Source organism: Elephas maximus, chromosome 17 (assembly GCF_024166365.1).
Source record: "Elephas maximus indicus isolate mEleMax1 chromosome 17, mEleMax1 primary haplotype, whole genome shotgun sequence".
Taxonomy (NCBI): Eukaryota; Metazoa; Chordata; class Mammalia; order Proboscidea; family Elephantidae; genus Elephas; species Elephas maximus.
The window spans coordinates 79,443,350-79,463,514 of record NC_064835.1 but is presented as its reverse complement, the minus strand read 5'-3'; the positions used below and the strand labels follow the sequence as shown (position 1 = coordinate 79,463,514).

At 44.8% G+C, this 20,165-nt stretch overlaps 1 protein-coding gene across 1 annotated transcript; it reads left to right on the top strand.

Moving 5' to 3' along the window:
• The first annotated feature begins 525 nt into the window (after positions 1-525).
• ECRG4 (ECRG4 augurin precursor) lies at positions 526-19,131 on the top strand. The gene is made up of 4 exons (XM_049856983.1): positions 526-1,054; positions 10,905-10,952; positions 14,943-15,100; positions 18,763-19,131. Exons 1-4 carry the CDS (start codon positions 976-978, stop codon positions 18,922-18,924), a joined length of 447 nt encoding a protein of 148 aa, XP_049712940.1. The 5' UTR covers positions 526-975; the 3' UTR covers positions 18,925-19,131.
• The last annotated feature ends 1,034 nt before the right edge of the window (positions 19,132-20,165 follow it).

The window sequence follows — 20,165 nt, the reverse complement described above, 5'->3', positions numbered from 1 at the left end:
CCGTTCAAAGGCAACTAACAAGAACACTTTATCATTTAAATGTGCATGGCTTACAGACAGCACAACTGGACAGGGTTTGTTTTTCTACCACCTACAAAGCTCACCCTTGCCTTGGTTTCTGAAAGCCTTTTCGACTGGAATTATTTGCGGTGGGATGTTTTCCTGGACGGCAGCTTTGAGGCCAGACTGTGAAGTCTTCAAAATATCACAGCACACAGCCCTGCCAAAGGCATCTGTAAGGGCAGCGTGGGGAACCGAGGAAATTCCAAGGGCCACTTCATCAGACAAGGCAGGAGCAAAGCCCTGAGCCAGGGAAGCTGTGAGGTGGGGAAGGCGGGAAGAAGAATTAACCCGGAATACGGGAAAACAGTGAGAAAGCAGGTTGGGGTGAGAGGAGAAAGTGGGGCAGAAGAGAAAGGAGAGCCGGAATCTGGCAAACACTCCGCCCTCCACCTCCCCACCCCTTCACACACACCACCACCCCCGTGCCTGGAAAGCGTTTTCCCTTTTCCTGGGTTCCTACGAGCCCTTCCATATACCGCTGGAACTAAGCTCTGTCCTCGCTGCTTTCCGCAGCCGGCCCCGCCGTAGTCTCTCCGGGGGTCCCCTGGGCGCTCCCACCATCGGGAAGCCGCGCTGCCTTGGAGCGGAGGGACGGCTACCCCTTTGGGGTCGAGGGGCGTGAGGGGGGGCGGCTGGCCGTGTGCAGGCAGCCCGGGGCCTCGGGGGCGCTCGCCCGAGCGCTGGGCACGGCCGCCTTGGCCAGCTGCCCCCTGGCGCGTCGCCGGCCCGCGTCCTGTTCCGCCCGGAGCAATGAAAGGAGCGAATTGAGCGGCGCCTGCCCGCCTGTGCCCGGTTTGCGCGCGTCGGGTAGATAAGGCCCCTCTTCTCCGGCGTGACCTCCAGTCCGGACGCAGCGGCTCAGCGTGCGCCCGTCGCCCTCCGGCCCCACTGCACCTCATCAGCCCCGCAGCCATGGCCACCTCCTCCGCGCGGCCCGCCGTCCTGGCCCTGACCGGACTGGTGCTGCTCCTCCTGCTCTGCCAGGGCCCAGGTGAGTGAGGCGGCGCCAGGCTTTGAGCCGTGCCCTGGCTCGAGGCTGGGCTTGGTTCAAGGTAGCGCTGCTGAAGCTCCCGGGGACAGGTGATTGGTGATGGAGGCGGCGGGAGTAGGGACCCTATGCTTAGCCAGGTCAAAGGGCAAGAGTTGATGGAACACCAGGTTTAGAGTTTTGCATTTAAAGGAGGGGGAAGTGGCACTTGGGCGACCTCAGAACTGCGGGGTAACCTTGGGAAAGATCCAGAGCCAGGCGTCCAAAGTGGGGGGGGGGGAGGGGTAAGAAGTGTTTCAGAATTAATGTAAGGCGCAAAGGGTTACTGAGGACTTTAAGCAAGGTGATGCTCTCCGGGACCGAGGGGGGAGGCAGATGGCGCCATCACCTCCCTTTCCTCCCAGGCGGTCACTAGGCAACGGAGTTTCTGCTGCCCTTCTCAGGCCAAGTTCCAGGTCTGCAAAGCGCAGACCCAGGCCTCACACCCCAGAGAGGTGAAACACTCCTTTTCTACTTCATGGAATCCTCCACAAATCTGTTGAAAGTTCCAGGTTCATTCCCCATAAAAAGTACACACTTTATACAGATACTCATAATGAAATGGTTTGGTGGGTGCACAGATACATGAACCCGGGGAGGCCAGGGCCACTTTGCAAGAAAAGGCAGGAGCAAAGCCCTGAGCCAGGGAAGCTGTGAGATGAGGGAGGAAGGGGAGAAGTATTAAGGGGGAATACGAAGGAGAACACAAAAACAGAGAGCAGACTGGGGTGAGAGGAGAAAGGGGGTAGAAGAGAAATGAGAGCCGGAATCAAGCAAGTCTTCCCGCTCCACCTCTTAAGAACTGCGACCTGAAACAGCATGTTTTGTCCTGATACATTGTATAATCCTTTATGGCTCACAAGTAGCCACAGGTACACATGCAAGCCTTTGCTCCTTACAACTCTGTGGGGCACGTACTGGGGCCCCAGTTTTACAGCTGAGGGTACTGATGCTGGAACGAGTTAAGTGATTTGCCTAAGTAAGCTCCTGATCAAGCCAGCAGATCCTGCTTCCAGACTGGTGCTTTATCCACTCAAAGTCACCGGGCACTGGAAAATGTAAACTGAAAGCAAACTTGGTTGCTCAGCTCCTATATTTTGCTTATTATTCAAAACAGGTATGGAAAACCGGAGTCACCATTAAGGGGGGAGTCTTTGAGGCACTTGAACAGCAGGGGGCCTGTTCAAGTGGGGAGAATTACTGTTGTTCTCGTTACAACCACCCAAAAATCAAACCCGTTGCTATCAAGTCGATTCTGACACATAGCGACCCCATTGGGCAGAGCAGAACTGCCCCACAGGGTTTCCATGGAGCGGCTGGTGGATTCGAACTGTCGACCTTTTGATTCGCAGCCTGAGGTCTTAACCACTGCACCACCAGGGCTCCTAGTTACAACCACAGGGGCTGCTAGTCAACAATTTCCCGTTACATGACTTCCCTACTTCACCCTAGTAGTTCATCCCATTTTAAGAAGTACATCTGAACAAAACAAGTATTTGGCTATAAGCCATTCCTTTTCAGGACCCATATTTTATCTAGTTCATAATTTAGCAATAAGACTTGGTTAAGATATTACCTTTGAGCTGAAATATGATAAGTTCTTAGGACATAACATGAAAAAAAATTTTTTTTTTTATATTATGTAGAGTCCCCAAAATGGCTCTCTGCTACCTAAAGAACATTTAATGAAGAAAAAAAAAAAAACCCACTGTCCCTTTTTGATCAATGTATTAATAGTTAGCAACTAGGAAGTCACATCATGCAATCCTGAAACTGTTGGGAGATCGATGCAAGGTAACCAGGTTTGGTAAATTAGGGAATCTAGTATCACGCCTAGAAAGAGTAACTGATGATGTTGGAATAGAAAATCCATAATACAGAAAAAAAAAAAAAGTCACAGCTATTCATTTGTTCTTTATTCCTTTATTCAAACAAATTTAGTTTGGTGTCCAGTTAGATGTATTAATACTTATAGTTCAGCATGTAGTAATTGGCACAGTGGCAACATCAATAATTTATAATTTAGGACTTACCTGTGCTTTTCAGTTGTATAGCTGAGGTTTGGTGAGGTTTACATTTCTGGAGCAATAGTTATATGTACATATACATTTGGTGCAAGAAATTGCAGCCTCATTGCTAATGCCTAAATTCTATGTCTATTTCAACATCAAAACCACAGTCTATTCATTAATTGTGAAGAACTTTTACAGAAGGCAAACAGATGGAGGGACGATATTTAGCTCTGTGTGTGCTACCCTGTGAGTTGTTAGAGACCAACAAATGTTAAGACGTTAGTGAATGCTGATATTAGTGCCAAGGAGCTTATCTGTCTTTGGCAAATGTTTTCATAGATTTTTCTTTTCACTGACTCTTAAGATTGGAAGGGAAGTACAGCCTTTAAGAAAACCAGATTTTTTATGCAAATAACGTGCACCTTCTTTGTATTTGCCCCCTGTGAGGTATTCTGTTACGTGCACTATGCTAATTGTTTTACAGGGGAAGGAGGGTGAGGTTGGCAAACACTAACATAGAAGGTGCGCATTATTTGGGTAAAAATACAGTAGTCCCACCCTCATCTAATTAAACATTCCCATCTTGTCACAAGCTTATGCCTATTTATTTATGCTCAGACTGTCTAGCAACTCTTGACCAGAAACCTCTTGGGGCAACTCATTCCATCTTTGGAAGGCTGCCCAGCTGTTGGAAACTTTACTTCATGCCCTAGTCTGTGACGGAACGGTCCCTCAGATGCATGGCACTCCTCCCAGAAGTTTCAGTTCTTGCAGTTCTTGCACCCAAGTTATTTTAAGTTTTTCTCATATAACAAATGTTTGGGCCCCTGTCCACCCTGGACAAATTCCTCCGACCACAGCTCCAGTTTTTCTATGAGCTTCTTAAAATGATGTTATGAACTTCACACCATAGATCAAAGAAGTGATGGAACAGAAATAGGACAATCGTTTCCTTTTTTTTTTTTCCAACGTGTTATGCTTTCATCGGTTGGAGCCCTGGTGGTGCAGAAGTTAAGCACTTGGCTGCTAACCAAGAGGTGGGCAGTTTGAATCCACCAGCTGCTCCTTGGAAACCCTATGGGGCAGTTCTGCTCTGTCCTATAGGGTCACTATGAGTTCTACTCTGTCCTATAGGGTAACTATGAGTTGGAATTGACTCGAAGGCAATGAGTAATGGTAATCCATTTATTAATGCAGCCCAAGATTGTGAATTAGTTTTCCATTCAAAAATCTACACACAAATTGTTTCATGACATTGGTTGCAATCCTGCAATGTGTCAGCACTTTCCTCCTTTCCCTTTCCACCCTGGGTTCTCCGTGTCCATTAGTCCAGTTTTCCTGTTCCTTCTTGCCTTCTCATCTTTGCTTTTGGGGAGGTATTTCTCTTTTGACCTCGTATACTTGATTGAACTAAGAATTACATTCCTCACATGTGTTATTGTTTTATAGGCCTGTCTAATCTTTGGCTGAAGGGTGGACTTAGGGAGTGGCTTCAGTTCTCAGTTAGCAGGGTGTCCGGGGTCCATAGTGTCAGGGGTTTCCTCAGTCTCTGTCAGACCAGTAAGTCTGGTCTTTTTTGTTGTGAGCTTGAATTTTGTTCTACATTTTTCTCCCACTCTGTCCAGGACCCTCTACTGTACTCCGTGTCAGAGCAGTCAGCGGTGGTAGCCGGACACCATCTAGTTGTGCTGGACTCAGTTTGGTGAAGGCTGTGGTCCATTAGTCCTTTGAACTAATATTTTTCTTGTGTCTTTGGTTTTCTTCATTCTCCTTTAGTCTGAATGTGATGGGACCAATAGATGTATCTCAGATGCAATTTCTTTTTAAAGAGCCACATCACTGTAGACCAATACCGAGCATGAAATGAAATGAAAAGCACTGAATCTCTTTGATGGGCTGCTTGCTGCACACTGGGCTATTAGCAGAGATACCCAGCTTTCCTTTGGAAGACATGGAGACAATATCTTCTGTGCCTCCCCCCCCTTAAGTCAGCATCCCCATCAGAGATGTTGTGGTCCCTAGAAATTCTTCCCAAGTCACTTCTGGCTGTTCCATTAAGCCTGTAAAACGAGGGTGACCATATAATTTATCACCCAAGCTGGAACACTTTGAGGATGAAAGGAGGCACTATCATCAATTATGCCAGGACAACAGGCCTAAACTGGGACTGTCCTGGGAGAACCAGAAGTGTGGTCACCCTACTCATGAATCGTGAGGTTGGTGCTTGCGTGTTAAACAAGCTGGGGAAGTCCTAGCAGGTTTCCTACCCCATCTCAGAGATCAGGCCAGCAAGCTCCTGGACTGGCACAATACTGTAAAGACAGTCGGGTAGCACTTAAAGGGGATGCAAATTCAAATGCCTACTGAGGAATAGGCAAGCAACTGAAGTAGATGAAGTATAGCAGCCTATGGGGACCATGAGGTGTACTGAATCACTTTGGCCTAAAGGTGTTCAGATTCAACTTTTGCAGACATTGGGCCCTATAATAATATATGTCTGCAGGCAGAGTTCAGCTGTGGGCAGCCAGCCTGTGATCCTTGGCTGTGAGTGTGCTTTCCTTTCCAGCTACACAGTGTGATTTTTTTTTTTTAATTTTTATTGTGCTTTAAGTGATAGTTTATAAATCAAGTCAGTCTTTCATATATAAGCTTATATACACCTTACTCCATACTCCCACTTACTCTCCCCCTAATGAGTCAGCCCGCTCCCTCCTTCCAGTCTCTCCTTTCATGACAATTTTGCCAGTTTCTAACCCTCTCTACCCTCCTATCTCCCCTCCAGACAGGAGATGCCAACACAGTCTCAAGTGTCCACCTGATACAAGTAGCTCACTCTTCCTTAGCATCTCTCTCCAACCCATTGTCCAGTCCCTTCCATGTCTGATGAGTTGTCTTCGGGAATGGTTCTTGTCCTGGGCCAACAGAAGGTTTGGGGACCATGACTGCTGGGATTCCTCTAGTCTCAGTCAGACCATTAAGTCTGGTCTTTTTATGGGAATTTGGGGTCTGCATCCCACTGATCTCCTGCTCCCTCAGGGGTTCTCTGTTATGCTCCCTGTCAGGGCAGTCATCGGTTGTGGCCAGGCACCATCTAGTTCTTCTGGTCTCAGGATGATGTAAGTCTCTGGTTCATGTGGCCCTTTCTGTCTCTTGGGCTCATAGTTATTGTGTGACCTTGGTGTTCTTCATTCTCCTTTGATCCAGGTGGGTTGAGACCAATTGATGCATCTTAGATGGCTGCTTGTTAGCATTTAAGACCCCAGACGCCACATTTCGAAGTGGGATGCAGAATGTTTTCATAATAGAATTATTTTGCCAGTTGACTTAGAAGTCCCCTTCAGCCATAGTCCCCAAACCCCTGCCCTTGATCTGCTGACCTTTGAAGCCTTCATTTTATCCCAGAAACTTCTTTGCTTTTGGTCCAGTCCAGCTGAGCTGACCTTCCGTGTATTGAGTATTGTCCTTCCCTTCACCTAAAGCAGTTTTTATCTACTAACTAATCAGTAAATAACCCTCTCTCACCCTACCTTCCTCGCCCCCTCGTAACCACAAAAGTATGTGTTCTTCTCAGTTTATACGATTTCTCAAGATCTTATAATAGTGGTCTTATACAATATTTATCCTTTTGCCTCTGACTAATTTCACTCAGCATAATGCCTTCCAGGTTCCTCCATGTTATGAAATGTTTCACAGATTCGTCACTGTTCTGTATCGATGCGTAGTATTCCATTGTGTGAATACACCACAATTTATTTAACCATTCATCCATTGATGGACACCTTGATTGCTTCCAGGTTTTTGCTATTGTAAACAGAGCTGCAATAAACATGGGTGTGCATATATCTGTTTGTGTAAAGGCTCTTATTTCTCTAGGGTATATTCCGAGGAGTAGGATTTCTGGGTTGTATGGTAGTTCTATTTCTAACTTTTTAAGAAAATGCCAGATAGATTTCCAAAGTGGTTGTACCATTTTACATTCCCACCAGCAGTGTATAAGAGTTCCAATCTCTCCGCAGCCTCTCCAACATTTATTATTTTGTGTTTTTTGGATTAATGCCAGCCTTGCTGGAGTGAGATGGAATCTCATCGTAGTTTTAATTTGCATTTCTCTAACGGCTAATGATCGAGAGCATTTTCTCATGTATCTGTTACAGTGTGATTTTTTAAAGAAGAGATTCTTCATCTTATTTGGATCACAGACACTTTTTGAGAGTCTGGTGAAAACTAGGTTACTATTCCCAGAAAACTGAACCTTTGCAGATGCAAACACAATTTTCCATGCCTCTCCAGACCCCTAAAGCCTGCCCGTGAACAGAGAGGAGACCAGGTTAAGAAGCCCTGGCTGAGAAAATGGTTTTCGCACCAACTCAATGCATTTCTTCCTCCTGGGGCCAGATTTTAGTTCCTTACATCTGGACATTACTTACGGTGCCAGGGTTTTTTCCCCCAGGGCTTTGGGTTCACCTTTAGTTAACATTTGAGTATCTGAGCTTCTTCTTCCATGCAAGTGTAAATCATACCAGCTCACTGGGTGGAGAGGGCCATTCTATCAGGCCAGACATGCTATTTTCTATTGAGAGTATTAGATTCATTAGAAACACTTTTAGAACTGAATAAAAACAGCAAATGGTACCAATGATGTTGGATTATAGAGCGATGTGCACAAGCTACAAAACTGGGCTGAATTTTTACAGTGAAGACGTGTTATCTCGCTTCTGTAGAGCACCCCACTCGCTTGCTTTTTGCTGCCACCGGGTGTCTGCAGGTGCGTGGGCTCGTAGAACAAGAGCTGCAGAATCAACTCCAGGTCTATAACTCAGAATACTAGAAAAGTAACCCAATTGTAACCACTCTAAACTTGAATGAAGGAGCTCTGGTGGTGCAATGGTTAAGCACTCAGCTGCTAACCAAAATGTTGAGGTTCGCGGTTTGAATCCACCCAGCAGCTCTGTGGGAGAAAGATCTGCTTCTGCAAAGATTACAGCCAAGAAAACTCGATGGGGCAGTTCTATTCTGTAACAAATGGGGCCACTATGAGTCGGAATTAGCTTCACAGCACTCAACAGCAACAAACAAACTTGAATGAAGTGTTCTCAATATTTCAGCCCATTTTTCAATTAAGCCAGAGTGAGTTGATGAAAATATGTCAACTTTTTTTTTATTCAAAACACATTTTAAAGTTTTTGCTCCCCCACTGCACCCCATAAAAAAGAAATGAAAGAAAATAAAAAGATACTTGACATGAATTTATTTTTTAAAAAAATCCTCCCATGTAGACAGGGTCAGAGTGAAATACCAAAACCAAACCCATTGCCGTCCAGTCGATTTCAATTTATAATGACCCCATAGGACAGAGTAGAACTGCCCCATACATAGAGTTTTCAAGGAGTGGCTGGTGGATTAGAGCTGCTGATCTTTTGGTTAGCAGCTGAGCTCTTAACCACTGTGTCACCAGGGCTCCTGAGGGAGATACAAGTTCTGATTTTACATTGTATATGGCAGAAGTGATAAACGGAGAAAAGGTCGAAGTTGTCAAGGATTTCAATTTACTTGGATCCACAATCAACGGCCATGGAAGCAGCAGTCAGGAAATCAAAAGACGCATTGCATTGGGCAAACCTGCTGCAAAGGACCTCTCCAAAGTGTTGAAGAGCAAAGATGTCACCCTGAAGACTAAGGTGAGCGTGACCCAAGCCATGGTATTTTCAATCGCATCATATGCATGTGAAAGCTGGACAATGAATAAGGAAGACCAAAGAAGAGTTGACGCCTTTGAATTGTGGTGTTGGTGAAGAATATTGAATATACCATGGACTGCCAAAAGAACGAACAAATCTGTCTTAGAAGAGTACAACCAGAATGCTCCTTAGAAGCAAGGATGGCGAGACTGCGTCTTATATACTTTGGACATGTTGTCAGGAGGGATCAGCCCCTGGAGAAGGACATCATGCTTGGCAGAGTACAGGGTCAGCGGAAAAGAGGAAGACCCTCAACGAGGTGGATTGACACAGTGGCTGCAACAATGAGCTCAAGCATAACAACGATTGTAAGGATGGCGCAGGACCGAGCAGTGTTTTGTGCATAGGGGTGCTATGAGTCGGAACCGACTCGATGGCAACAACAACAACAAACCTCTTAGAATAGTGCCTGACACATAATAAACATTATAGAAGTTATATAGACACTAATTCTTTTTTTCCAGTTTACTCTCTGGAAAATCAAAAAGCACTATTTATATAGACACCCAGTTTGAACACTAAATCAATTTTTTGAGAGTCCAAAATAGTTGAGCATGTGCGTGTCTGGTTACCCATGTGTTCTGGTTTTCTACAGCTGCCGTAACAGAGTTTGGTTGGCTTAAACACAACCAAACTAAGTGGCTGAAAACAACAGAAATGTGGTTTTCCAGAGTTCTGAAGACAAAGTCCGAAATCAAGGTGTTGGCAGGGCCATGCTCCCTCTGAATGCTCTAGGGAAGAATCTTTCCTTGCCTCTTCCTAGCTTCTGATGCCCCCAGGTATTCTCTAGTTTGTGATGGTATAACTCCAATCTCTGGCTATCTCTATCTTCACATAGCCTTGTCTGTATGTTCTTTTCTTCTTATAAGGACCCCAGTCATTGGATTAGGGCCCACCCTATTTTCAGTATAATACGATCTCAATATCCTCAACTAATTACATCCACAAAGACCCTATTTCCCACTAAACTTACATCTTGAGGTTCAGGTGGACTTGGGTTTTTGGGGGACACTATTCAACCCACTAGGGGCCAACAGTGGTTCAGTGGTAGAATCCTTACCTTCCATGTGGGAGACTAGGTTTGATTCCTGGCCAGTGCACCTCCACTCTCTATCAGTGGGGGCTTGCATGTTGCTGTGATGCTGAACAGGTTTCAACAGAGTTTCTACACTACAATGGACTAGGAAGACTTCACAATCTACTTCTGAAAAATTAGCCAATGAAAATCCTATGGATCACAATGGTCCATTCCCATTGGACATGGGGTTGCCATGAGTTGAGCGCCAACTCCACAGCAGCCAACAACAATGTTAAACCCATTAAATCATGAAAAGTAAAAGTTGGCTGGAAGGTACACAGGACAGATGCGTAGCCCTCTTAATACTACATGAGGACTAAAAGAACAGTGCCGCTTTTCCCTGGGAATAATGTTGTAATGCTCTTGGTGCCCATGGTCATGGTCACCAGCATTAGCCACTGGCAGCCTGAGTTTTGTTTGAAACCCTGGTGGCATAGTGGTCAAGTGCTACGGGTGCTAACCAAAAGGTCAGCAGTTTGAATCCACCAGGTGCTCCTTGGAAATTCTATAGGGCAGTTCTACTCTGTCCTATAGGGTTGCTGTGAGTTGGAATTGACTTGACGGCAATGGGTTTGGTTTTGGTTTGGGCATGATGGGTAATGGGGCAAGCATTAAATACTGTGTATTAAATAGAGACCATGTCTCTTTTGACGACTTAGTGGTATATTGTTGCCTTGGTTAGAAGAAAAGGGTCAAGGCCAGTGTAGGAATGATAGCTTTCCAGGGGGTATGAATATGGGGATGAAGGAAGAATGATGGGAAAAGATCCCTGTGTCAGCTCTGACCTCATCTCTGGGGCCATTACACTGGATGGGGACTACTAAGAGAAACCAGTCTTTTCACATGATCCACATTTTGCTGGATTGCCAAATGGCCAACTCAAGGGTGGGGGCATGCAGTTCTTTCTTCTGACTCTGATTGAGGCATTTGAGAAATTAAAGGCTTTGGGGCAACTCTGAAACTTATTTCTGTTTTCATTCCTTTAGGTGGCATAAGTGGAAATAAACTCAAGCTGATGCTTCAAAAACGGGAAGGTAAGTATACCTCAGTGGATGAAGGTTGGAGCCCTGGTGGCACAGAGGTTAAGAACTTGGCTGCTAACCAAAAGTTTGGCAGTTTGAATCCACCAGTCACTCCTTGGAAACCCTATGGGGCAGTTCTACTCTGTCCCATAAGGTTGCTACGAGTCGGAATGGACTCGACGGCAGTGGGTTTGTCTTTTCGGTTTGGATAAAGATTGCATTCTTAACTAGATTGAAATGAAATGGCCGTCTTCAATGTGCTCACTGGAGTCTTGTATTTGGAAAATCAAACGTGTTTACTCCTTAAAAGGCTAGCAGATCAAAAGGCCTTATTCTGTGGTTACGTGGTATCGTACTTTATGAGATAAATATTATCGCCGGTGAATGTTTGAAGATTGTTTTTCTGAAAGCTGTCTGTGAACTCAAAACTAAAAGAAACAGTGTCACGATGTTAATTGAACGCTGTTTGTTTTAGAACCCTGGAACACTTTAGAGCACATGTCTAAATTTAGAGCCTGTCTTTTGAAGTAGGGAAAACCTCAGTTGGCAGAGTACTCAGGGGATGGCATTGTTGTGCAACTCTATACCCAGTTAGCTGTTCACAGGGGCAAGGGCGGTGAAACGGGAAAACCTTTTTGTTCCTAACCCCTGTCGTGCAAAACGCTTCTAAGATAAATTCGGTGGGCAGCAACACGAAGTAGAACTAGGACAGTCGGGAGCCACAAAACATGGGCTTGAGGCCAGATCTAATCAGGGAGATTAACTGGACCAACTGAATCTATTGTATGGCGTTGTGAATGCTGTCTCCCCTCTCTGAACTTTCATCTGCATCCATAAAATTAACACGTCATCTCAGTTTTGACTACACTTCTGATGTGAACATTTTAATCATTTATTCTCTTTTCTCCTTCCTAACTGGGGATTCTAGTAGGCTGAGTCCCTGAGTGGTGCGAACGGTTAACACCTGGGGCCCCTGGGTGGTAACTGAAAAGCTGCAAGGCTGACTCCACCCAGAGGCTCTTTGGAAGAAACGCCTGGTGATCTACTTCTGAAGAACTCGTCACTGAGAACCCCATGGAGCACGGTTCTACGCGGACGCACGTGGGGTCGCCATGAGTCGGAGTCGAGCCTAAGGCAACTGATTTTCTAGTCAGCTGGAATCTGCTCTGCAAGGGGGCCCTAGGGCACTTACTCTTGTGCTTCCCAGTCAGCCCCTCAGAGGTCCCCACAGGTCCCTGGGCCGTATGTGGCCCCTCTCAGGGCAGAGTTTCTGGGGGGAGTTCCCCTCCTACGGCAGAGCTTTCAGCATCTTTCCCAGCATCCCCAGTAGTCGTGGGGACCTGGTTCACCTGACCTGGTCCACCTCGGTCGCTGGGCCAGGCAGCTGTGCAAGAGCCATCAACTCAAAGGATGCTCGGGGTGACTGGACATTCTCGGAGGTCGGGCCTGTTGAAGGTGGGGATCAGAGAACAAACAGTGGAGATAATCAGGACTGCCTCAGCCAAGAAAAATTTTTCTGAAGATCATTCAAAAACGATGCAGCAGTACATCAACAGGGAACTGCCAGGAATTCAAGCAGGATTCAGAAGAGGACATGGAACAAGGGGATATCATTGCTGATGTCCGAAAGATCTTGGCTGAAAGCCAAGAATACCAGAAAGATGTTTACCTGTGTTTTATTGACTATGCAAAGGCATTTAACTGTGTGGATCCTAACAAATTTACGGATAACATTGTGAAGAATGGGAATTCCAGAACACTTAATTGTACTCGTGAGGAACCTGTACACAGACCAGGAAGCAGTCGTTTGAACAGAACAAGGGGATACTGTGTGGTTTAAAATCAGGAAAAATGTGTATCAGGGTTGTATCCTTTCACCATCCTTACTCAATCTGTATGCTGAGCAAATAATCTGAGAAACTGGACTATATGAAGAAAAACAGTGCACAAATAATCTGAGAAACTAGACTGTGTGAATAAAAATGGGGCATCAGGATTGGAGGGAGACTCATTAACAACCTATGATATGCAGATAACACAACCTTGCTTGCTGAAAGAGAAAAGAGGGCTTGAAGCACTTACTGATGAAGATCAAAGACTACAGCCTTTAGTATGGGTTGCACCTCAACATAAAGCAAAAATCCTCACAACCAGACCAATAAGCAATATCATGATAAAGGGAGAAAAGATTGAAGTTGTCAAGGATTTCATTTTACTTGGATCCACAATCAACACCCATGGAAGTAGCAGTCAAGAAATCAAACAATGTATTACATTGGGCAAATCTGCTGCAAAAGACCTCTTTAAAGTGTTAAAAAGCAAAGATGTCACTTTGGGGACTAAGGTACGCCTGACCCAAGCTGTGGAATTTTCAGTTGCCTCATATACGTGCGAAAGCTGTACAATGAACAAAGAAGACCAAAGAAGAATTGATGCATTTGAATTATGGTGTTGGTGAAAAATACTGAATATACCATGGGCTACCAGAAGAACAAACAAACCTGTCTTGGAAGAAGTTCAGCCAGAATGTTCCTTCAGAAGTGAAGATGGTGAGATTTCATCTCACATACTTTGGAAATGTTGTCAGGAGGGATGAGTCCCTGGAGAAGGGCATTATACTTGGTAAAGTACAGGGTCGGCGAAAAATAGGAAGACCCTCAACGACATGGACTGACCAGTGGCTGCAACAATGGGCTCAAACATAGCAATTATTGTCAGGATGGGGATGGACCAGGCAGTGTTCCAGTCTGTTGTACATGGGTCACTAGGAGTCAGAACCGACTCAGCAGCACCTAACAACCACCTCAGCCTTTACTCAGTTCACACCAGGAATACATATATATTATCTACTGTGTACAAAATATTGTAACCGGCCCTGAGGAGAATACAGATGAACAAGAGGTGAAAAAACAAACCCTGGTAATACTTCCTGATGTCACCAACAAATATATCAGGCACTTTACTTGCATTATTTTGTTCTTCATAATAACACTAAGACAGGGAGGGAGAGGACAAAAGCTCAGAGAGGTTTAGATAGAAGGGGCAAGCCCTATGACACAGCTGGGGAGGTGGCGGGGCGGGGGGCAGCTGCTTTCCTTGAGCGCATCTTCCTGAAGTGGCACCTTCTAAACAACTGAGACTGTGATGGAAAGACGCTGGAGGAAGCAGTGTCAAAGCAAGGCCCAGTGCAGTTCAAGACTTCATTGAATCATCAGTAATCAGACCAGGAGGCCCAGAGATGGTAGCCTAGGGTGGCATTGTGTATTTTAGCAAACTGATGTGAGAACTTGGCCATGTCACTAGACTGCGTCTAGTCCTACCCTTTCAGGGCCCATCATTCCAGTTTTTTCTTACTTTGTCTTCGAAGCAAGCACGCTCCCCTCCTTTGTATATATAACGAACATATACTGTATATATAATGAACATATACCATATATATGTCCAGCACAAGACACCCAGTTTTATTACCCATGGGCTGAGCCACTACTCAGGAATCCCAGGATGGCACAAATGGCTAAGTGTTCGACTGCTAACTAAAAGTTTAGCAGTTTGAACCTACCCAGAGACACCTTGGAAGAAAGACCTGGCAATCTGCTTCTGAAAGCTCACAGCCTTGGAAACCCTGTGGAGCACAGTTCTATTCTGCCACACATGGGGGTCACCATAAATTGGAATCAGCTTGACGGTAACCGGTAAGCCACGACTCCCTGTGTGAAGCCTGGGGTCTGGGCCTGGTGAGTGGGCTGCAGATAAGCTGAACTTTGTTCCTATCCAGAGCCCTAGATGTTGAACATCCGCCTGTGCACAGCAAGGGGAGCTTACTAACAGGAACATGGGGCAGTGGGGGCTTAGGCTGGAGTTTTTGCACACTGTGCTAAGAATGAAACAGTCAGAGCTACCTTATGTCTGGTGGGGTGGGAGCAGGATGTGTAAAAGTGATTCACCTTAGGAAGAAAAATCGTAATTTTTTGTTCTTTGGGGGTGGGAATTGGATCATTACAGCATCTGCTCCAACGAAGTCTACGGTGGCTGTTGATGAGAGCAAAGCGAAAGAATTCTTGAACAGCCTGAAACGCCAGAAGCGGCAGCTGTGGGACCGGACGCGGCCGGAAGTGCAGCAGTGGTACCAGCAGTTCCTGTACATGGGCTTTGATGAAGCTGTAGGTATCAGCTGGAGGGCTCACTTCCTACAGGCCGTGTGGTGGGGCCAGAGGAATGGCTTGGGGAGAGAGAAAATGCTTATCTATCCCCAAAGTATGCATTCCGCCCTTATCTGCCAAGGGCCATCTAGGCGTTGGATGACATTACCTGCATTGTCAGGGCATCAGCTGAAATTCTCCTCCATCACACTAAGCCCAGCTCAGAATCTCTGCAGGGAGGACATGTCTGGAAGGCGCAATTCCAGAGAAGCCACAGACCAAAAAGGCTTGGACCTAGGCTTATTAAGGAGTCCCTGGGTGGTACAATGGTTAAAGTGCTCGGCTGGTAACTGAAAGGTTGGAGGTTTGAGTCCGCCCAGAGGCACCTTGGAAGAAAACCCAAAAGAAAACCAAGCCTGTTGCCGTCGAGTCGATACCGACTCCTAGCGAGCCTACAGGACAGAGTACGACTGCCCCATAAGGTTTCCAAGGAGCGGCTGGTGGATTCAAACTGTTGACTTTTTTTTGGTTAGCAGCCATAACATGCTGTAGCTCTTAACCACTGCGCCACCCCTGGGTATCTGTTCCTGAAAAATTAGCCATTAGAGCACAGTTCTACTCTGACACATGGGTTCACCATGAGTCAGAATCAACTTGAAAACTTTTTTTTTTTAAGATTTATGAAAAACCTGATTTTCCTAGGAAGGCTATTAACTTATTTGTACAATTTTGCCTGGGTGTCCTCAGAATAACTCACAACCACCCGACAAATTTCCAGCTTTACCTAAGAAAACCTCAGAAACGGCCAGACCAATGCGAAGACCCATGAGGATAATGGAACGAGATAAAAAGTGACTTTTTAAAGGAGACAGGTCTTTGCAGATGTTTTTGGAAAAATATGGCAACCCACTTGAGGGAAAAGATGAATTTCAATTCACATTCCTAGATGGCTTTCATGGACTAATCCACTGAACTAAGGAAAACGAATATTTATAATCAGACGCCCACCTGGGGTACAGGTACAGGTAAGGCAGCGGCGGGGAAAAGTTTGACAAGAGTTAAATCTTAGATTCTGCTGCACCGGGGCGTTTTTACAGAGTGGGTGACAAGGCTGAATCTAGCCCTTGTTTTGAGAGGTGTACGTGAGACACAGAGGCACAGGGAACATGGAACCTGCACTGTCCAGACAGGCGCTAGATGAGCGTTTCACAGGCGGCATTTCCAACTGGGATGGCCAGAAGTGTTTTCCCAAAAGGGCACGGTATTGGTGTTGCGAACAGAGGGTGCACACAAAATACTGCAGTGGGTGGGAAAAAAATTAACTCTTTAGAAATATCATTTTTAATGGCTGCATAAAATTAAATCATGCAGATGTATGACAATTTCCTTCTTGTTCCCTACTATTATTTTTTGGCTAACTCAAATACACTTTTTTTTTTTCTGTCCAAAGAGCTAAACACATGCAACCAGTGTGCCAGGCACGATTCTAAGCACTTCTGTGAATTAGCTTTCTAGCATTCACAACCCAAAAGATAGATGCTATGATTTGTACTGTCGTGTGCAGTTTGTTCCTTACTTAAAATTACATTCTGGCCATTGGGATGGCTTGGGCAGAAGGTCACGCTTTTAAGTCCTGTCAAAATAGGCCCAAAAATCATGTATGAGGGCACCGATTTTCTAGCACCTTCAACATCATCTGGTATTCTCATTGAAAATAAAATAAAAAATAGTACCTTTACTGATTGGATAGGTAAAAATTGTTTATCATCTTTTAATAATTTGCACGTCCTTGATTCTTAGTATTTTCTTGGTATCTGCCTGGCATCTGTATCAGTTCATTAAAATGGGAACTACGAGTTTCACATGGGCAAATAGCTAAAATGTCTCATGATGAAAACAGAATACAGATGGATATAAAGGAAGATGACAGTAACACCATGTGCACAGGAAAGCCTGGAAGGAAACACTGCAAAATGTTACCAGTGGTTGTCTTTGATGGTGGAATTACATGAGTCCCCTAACTCTTTGATCTTCTCCTACAGGCAAGATGAGTTTGCATTAGCTCTTTATCCACTAAAACAAATTTATTACAACTATTTATTTTTAGCCAAAACTTTAAACAAGCTTATAAAATAACAAAAACCAAGGAATAAGATGATGTAATGTGAGCAAAGAAAGGTGGGGAGGGAGGCAGAGCAGTCAGTGTCTTCTTAAAGGCGAAGGGGACGAGGTAAGATTAGCAAGATTACAAAGGCCTCAGGCTCAGCAAATGGAGCTGAGGAATTTGAACCATGCTCCTCAGCACAGCACAAAGTGGCCTAAATCCTGCCTTCTCACCCAAGGTGGGCAGCCATTGGTGCGTTGAGGACACCAACATAGTATGCAGCAGCATCCAGCCTCACCAAGTTCTCCACACGTTAGTGTTTCCCAGCAATCTTATTAAAATAAGAGTACGGATTTCTGGGAGCCAGCCACCAGAAAGTGTGACCCAAGAGGTGCGAAGTGGTGCCAAAGAATCTGTGTTTTACAGCAGCTGGGATGCAGGTGTGTCCCAGACTCCTTGACAGGCTCACCACCTACCCAGTCTGGTTCTCTAGGCTCATGTATGGATTCACTCCCCTACTTTTTGCCCTCACAGTAAATCTCTCACCTGATCCTGAATGTCAACATGTATTAGTACCAATCTTAATTCATTGTGCACCTTCCCCACCACCAAAGAAAGATCTGTCTCTGCTTTCAAAAACACATTAATAGCAAACACCAGTTGCCCAAGCTATAAACCTGAATGTCCCTCCATGCCTCTTACTCGTCTTCAGTTCTTGTCTTTTTCTTTTTATTAACTGCAACTGTCCTATCTCTCACTGTAGGCTTCTTGAAGGCAGGGAATGTCTGATTTGTTTTTGATGACCGTCTAGCACCTAGCACAGTGCCTGACACGCTGTGCCCCTTTAATAAATGTTTGTGGAAAGAATAAATGCACGCTGTAAACAACACAGGTATAAAAGAAGTACCACCAACAGCACCGAAAATATCCTGTCCTGTAGCTATAACATGCCAATGCCGTGCTTGATTTATCCAGCCAACAGTTACTAAGCACCTGCTATCCCTGGCAGTACAGTGGTTAAGAGCTACGGCTGCTAACCAAAAGGTTGACCGTTCAAATCTGCCAGCGGCTCTTTGAAAACCCAGTGGGGCAGTTCTACTCTGTCCTATAGGGTCGCTATGAGTGGGAACTGACCCGACAGCAACAGGTTTGGTTTAGTTTTTTGGATGTGCAATGCATAGTAGTCTAGGCACAGGAATAGAATGGAAAGGTAAGAGAATGTCTGCCCACAATAAGATGTTTGCAGGGCCTAAGGGTCAGGCCAAGTTGTTAGAGCATCTGGCAAAAGTCCCTTTTATTTGCCAAAAAGAGAAAAACGTTTAAGTCTGGGGTATATTTACAACTAGTATGACAAGTTTTCAAAGGTATTGGCATGCATTCCTTTGGGGCAAAAGAGTTTTGGTCAGTTTATTCCTTCCAGCTGGTTGGGGTTGACGTCTGAGCACAGGAGTACTATCACAAGGAGTTATTCTTAGTAAGGGCTGTTAACCATTAAGGAAAAACCACCAAAGAGAAAAGTCCTAGGTAAGATGTCGTCTAAGGCAGTGTGCGTCCTTAAATCAGTTCTCGTTTCCTCCAGAAATTTGAAGATGATATCACCTACTGGCTAAACAGAAATCGAAACGGGCACGACTATTACGGTGATTACTACCAGCGTCACTATGATGAAGATGCTGCGATTGGTCCCCGTAGCTCCTACAGCTTTAGGCATGGAGCCAGTGTTAACTACGACGACTACTAACCACTCCCGCACAGCGTACAAGAAACCAGGAGTGGTTTTCTTCATGTATCTCATAATCTCAAACTATTTGGTTTCCATTTTGCTTGATTTCAGCTGATCTTTTCTATCACCTTTTCTAGAGGCTCCTGTGACAAAAAAAGAGTTAAGCAAAAAATATAAATGTCTTTTGATATTTTATGCAGGTACCTAAAAATGCCTCTCATTGAAAAATAGGAATAAAAGCATTTTGTTAAAAAGTCTCTGCAAATTTATTTGGGTGAAAATTAACCTGGCAACAGTTAGTTCCCATTGGGGGGTTTACTCAGGTTATCTAATACGCCATACTACTGGGAACAGAACATCTATTTGGTCATTTATTCCAAGGAGTACTTCTTAGACAGTCTTCAACTTTTCTGTGTCTAGGAATATCTCTTAAGAATAATGTTTTTAAACACAGAAAACACAAAGGATTGCAAAAGGAAGCCAATTAAAAAAAAAAAAAAAACTATCAGCATTTTAAAAGACATGTTTGTAATATACAGTAAAACCTGCCAAAGCTGGAACCTGTGTAAGGTGGGAACCTGTCAGAGAAGGCAAACTCAAATATTTTCCACTGAAATGAATGATAGAGAAGTGGTAAGGCTGCACCCTGTCAAAGGCAGAAAACATGTGAGATATGGAAAAATGAGGCAGTTCTGCCAAGTTCCTGCTCTCACAGGTTTCACTGTAGCAATAAATGTGCTTTTTCATGCAATAAACAAGATCTAGTGGCAGGTCTACACAGCTACTGTAATTTTAAAGTAGCGACAGTAAATGATATTGAGACATCCACAGCAACTATGATGTGAGGAAACAGCTGATTCCTAAGGGTGACAAAGCCTCAGATGAGTTAATACTATTGCAGTGGGCTGCCTACATGTATAATTGAAGAAAAAACTAAACTTGAATTAGAGATTAGTAAAAATAAATGTATTTTTCTCTTCCCATTCAAGTTAATGACCCACCTTATTAAAAGGGATTTCCAGTCTAATCCCTGTAATATACCCAGAGTGAAAGCTTCTGACTGTTGTTAGGATAAAGATGAAAATACTTGATGTATCCGAGGAGGTCTGGCCCCAGCCTAGCTCTTCAGTCCCCTCTTGTCCTCACTCCCTTGTTCTATAAGTCAGCCTCTCTAGCCATCAACTCCTCCATCAAACACACCCTGATGCTCCCTCCCCAGTTGGCCTAGTTAACTCCCAGACTTCCTTCAGTGCTCAGTG

Bases quoted from the DNA above. Each gene is read 5' to 3' on its own strand.
- ECRG4 (XM_049856983.1), top strand. From the start codon at position 976: ATGGCCACCTCCTCCGCGCGGCCCGCCGTCCTGGCCCTGACCGGACTG. The intron at 1,055-10,904 runs GTGAGTGAGGCG...TCATTCCTTTAG, and splicing joins CCTGCTCTGCCAGGGCCCAG to GTGGCATAAGTGGAAATAAA. The intron at 15,101-18,762 runs GTAGGTATCAGC...CGTTTCCTCCAG, and splicing joins ACATGGGCTTTGATGAAGCT to AAATTTGAAGATGATATCAC.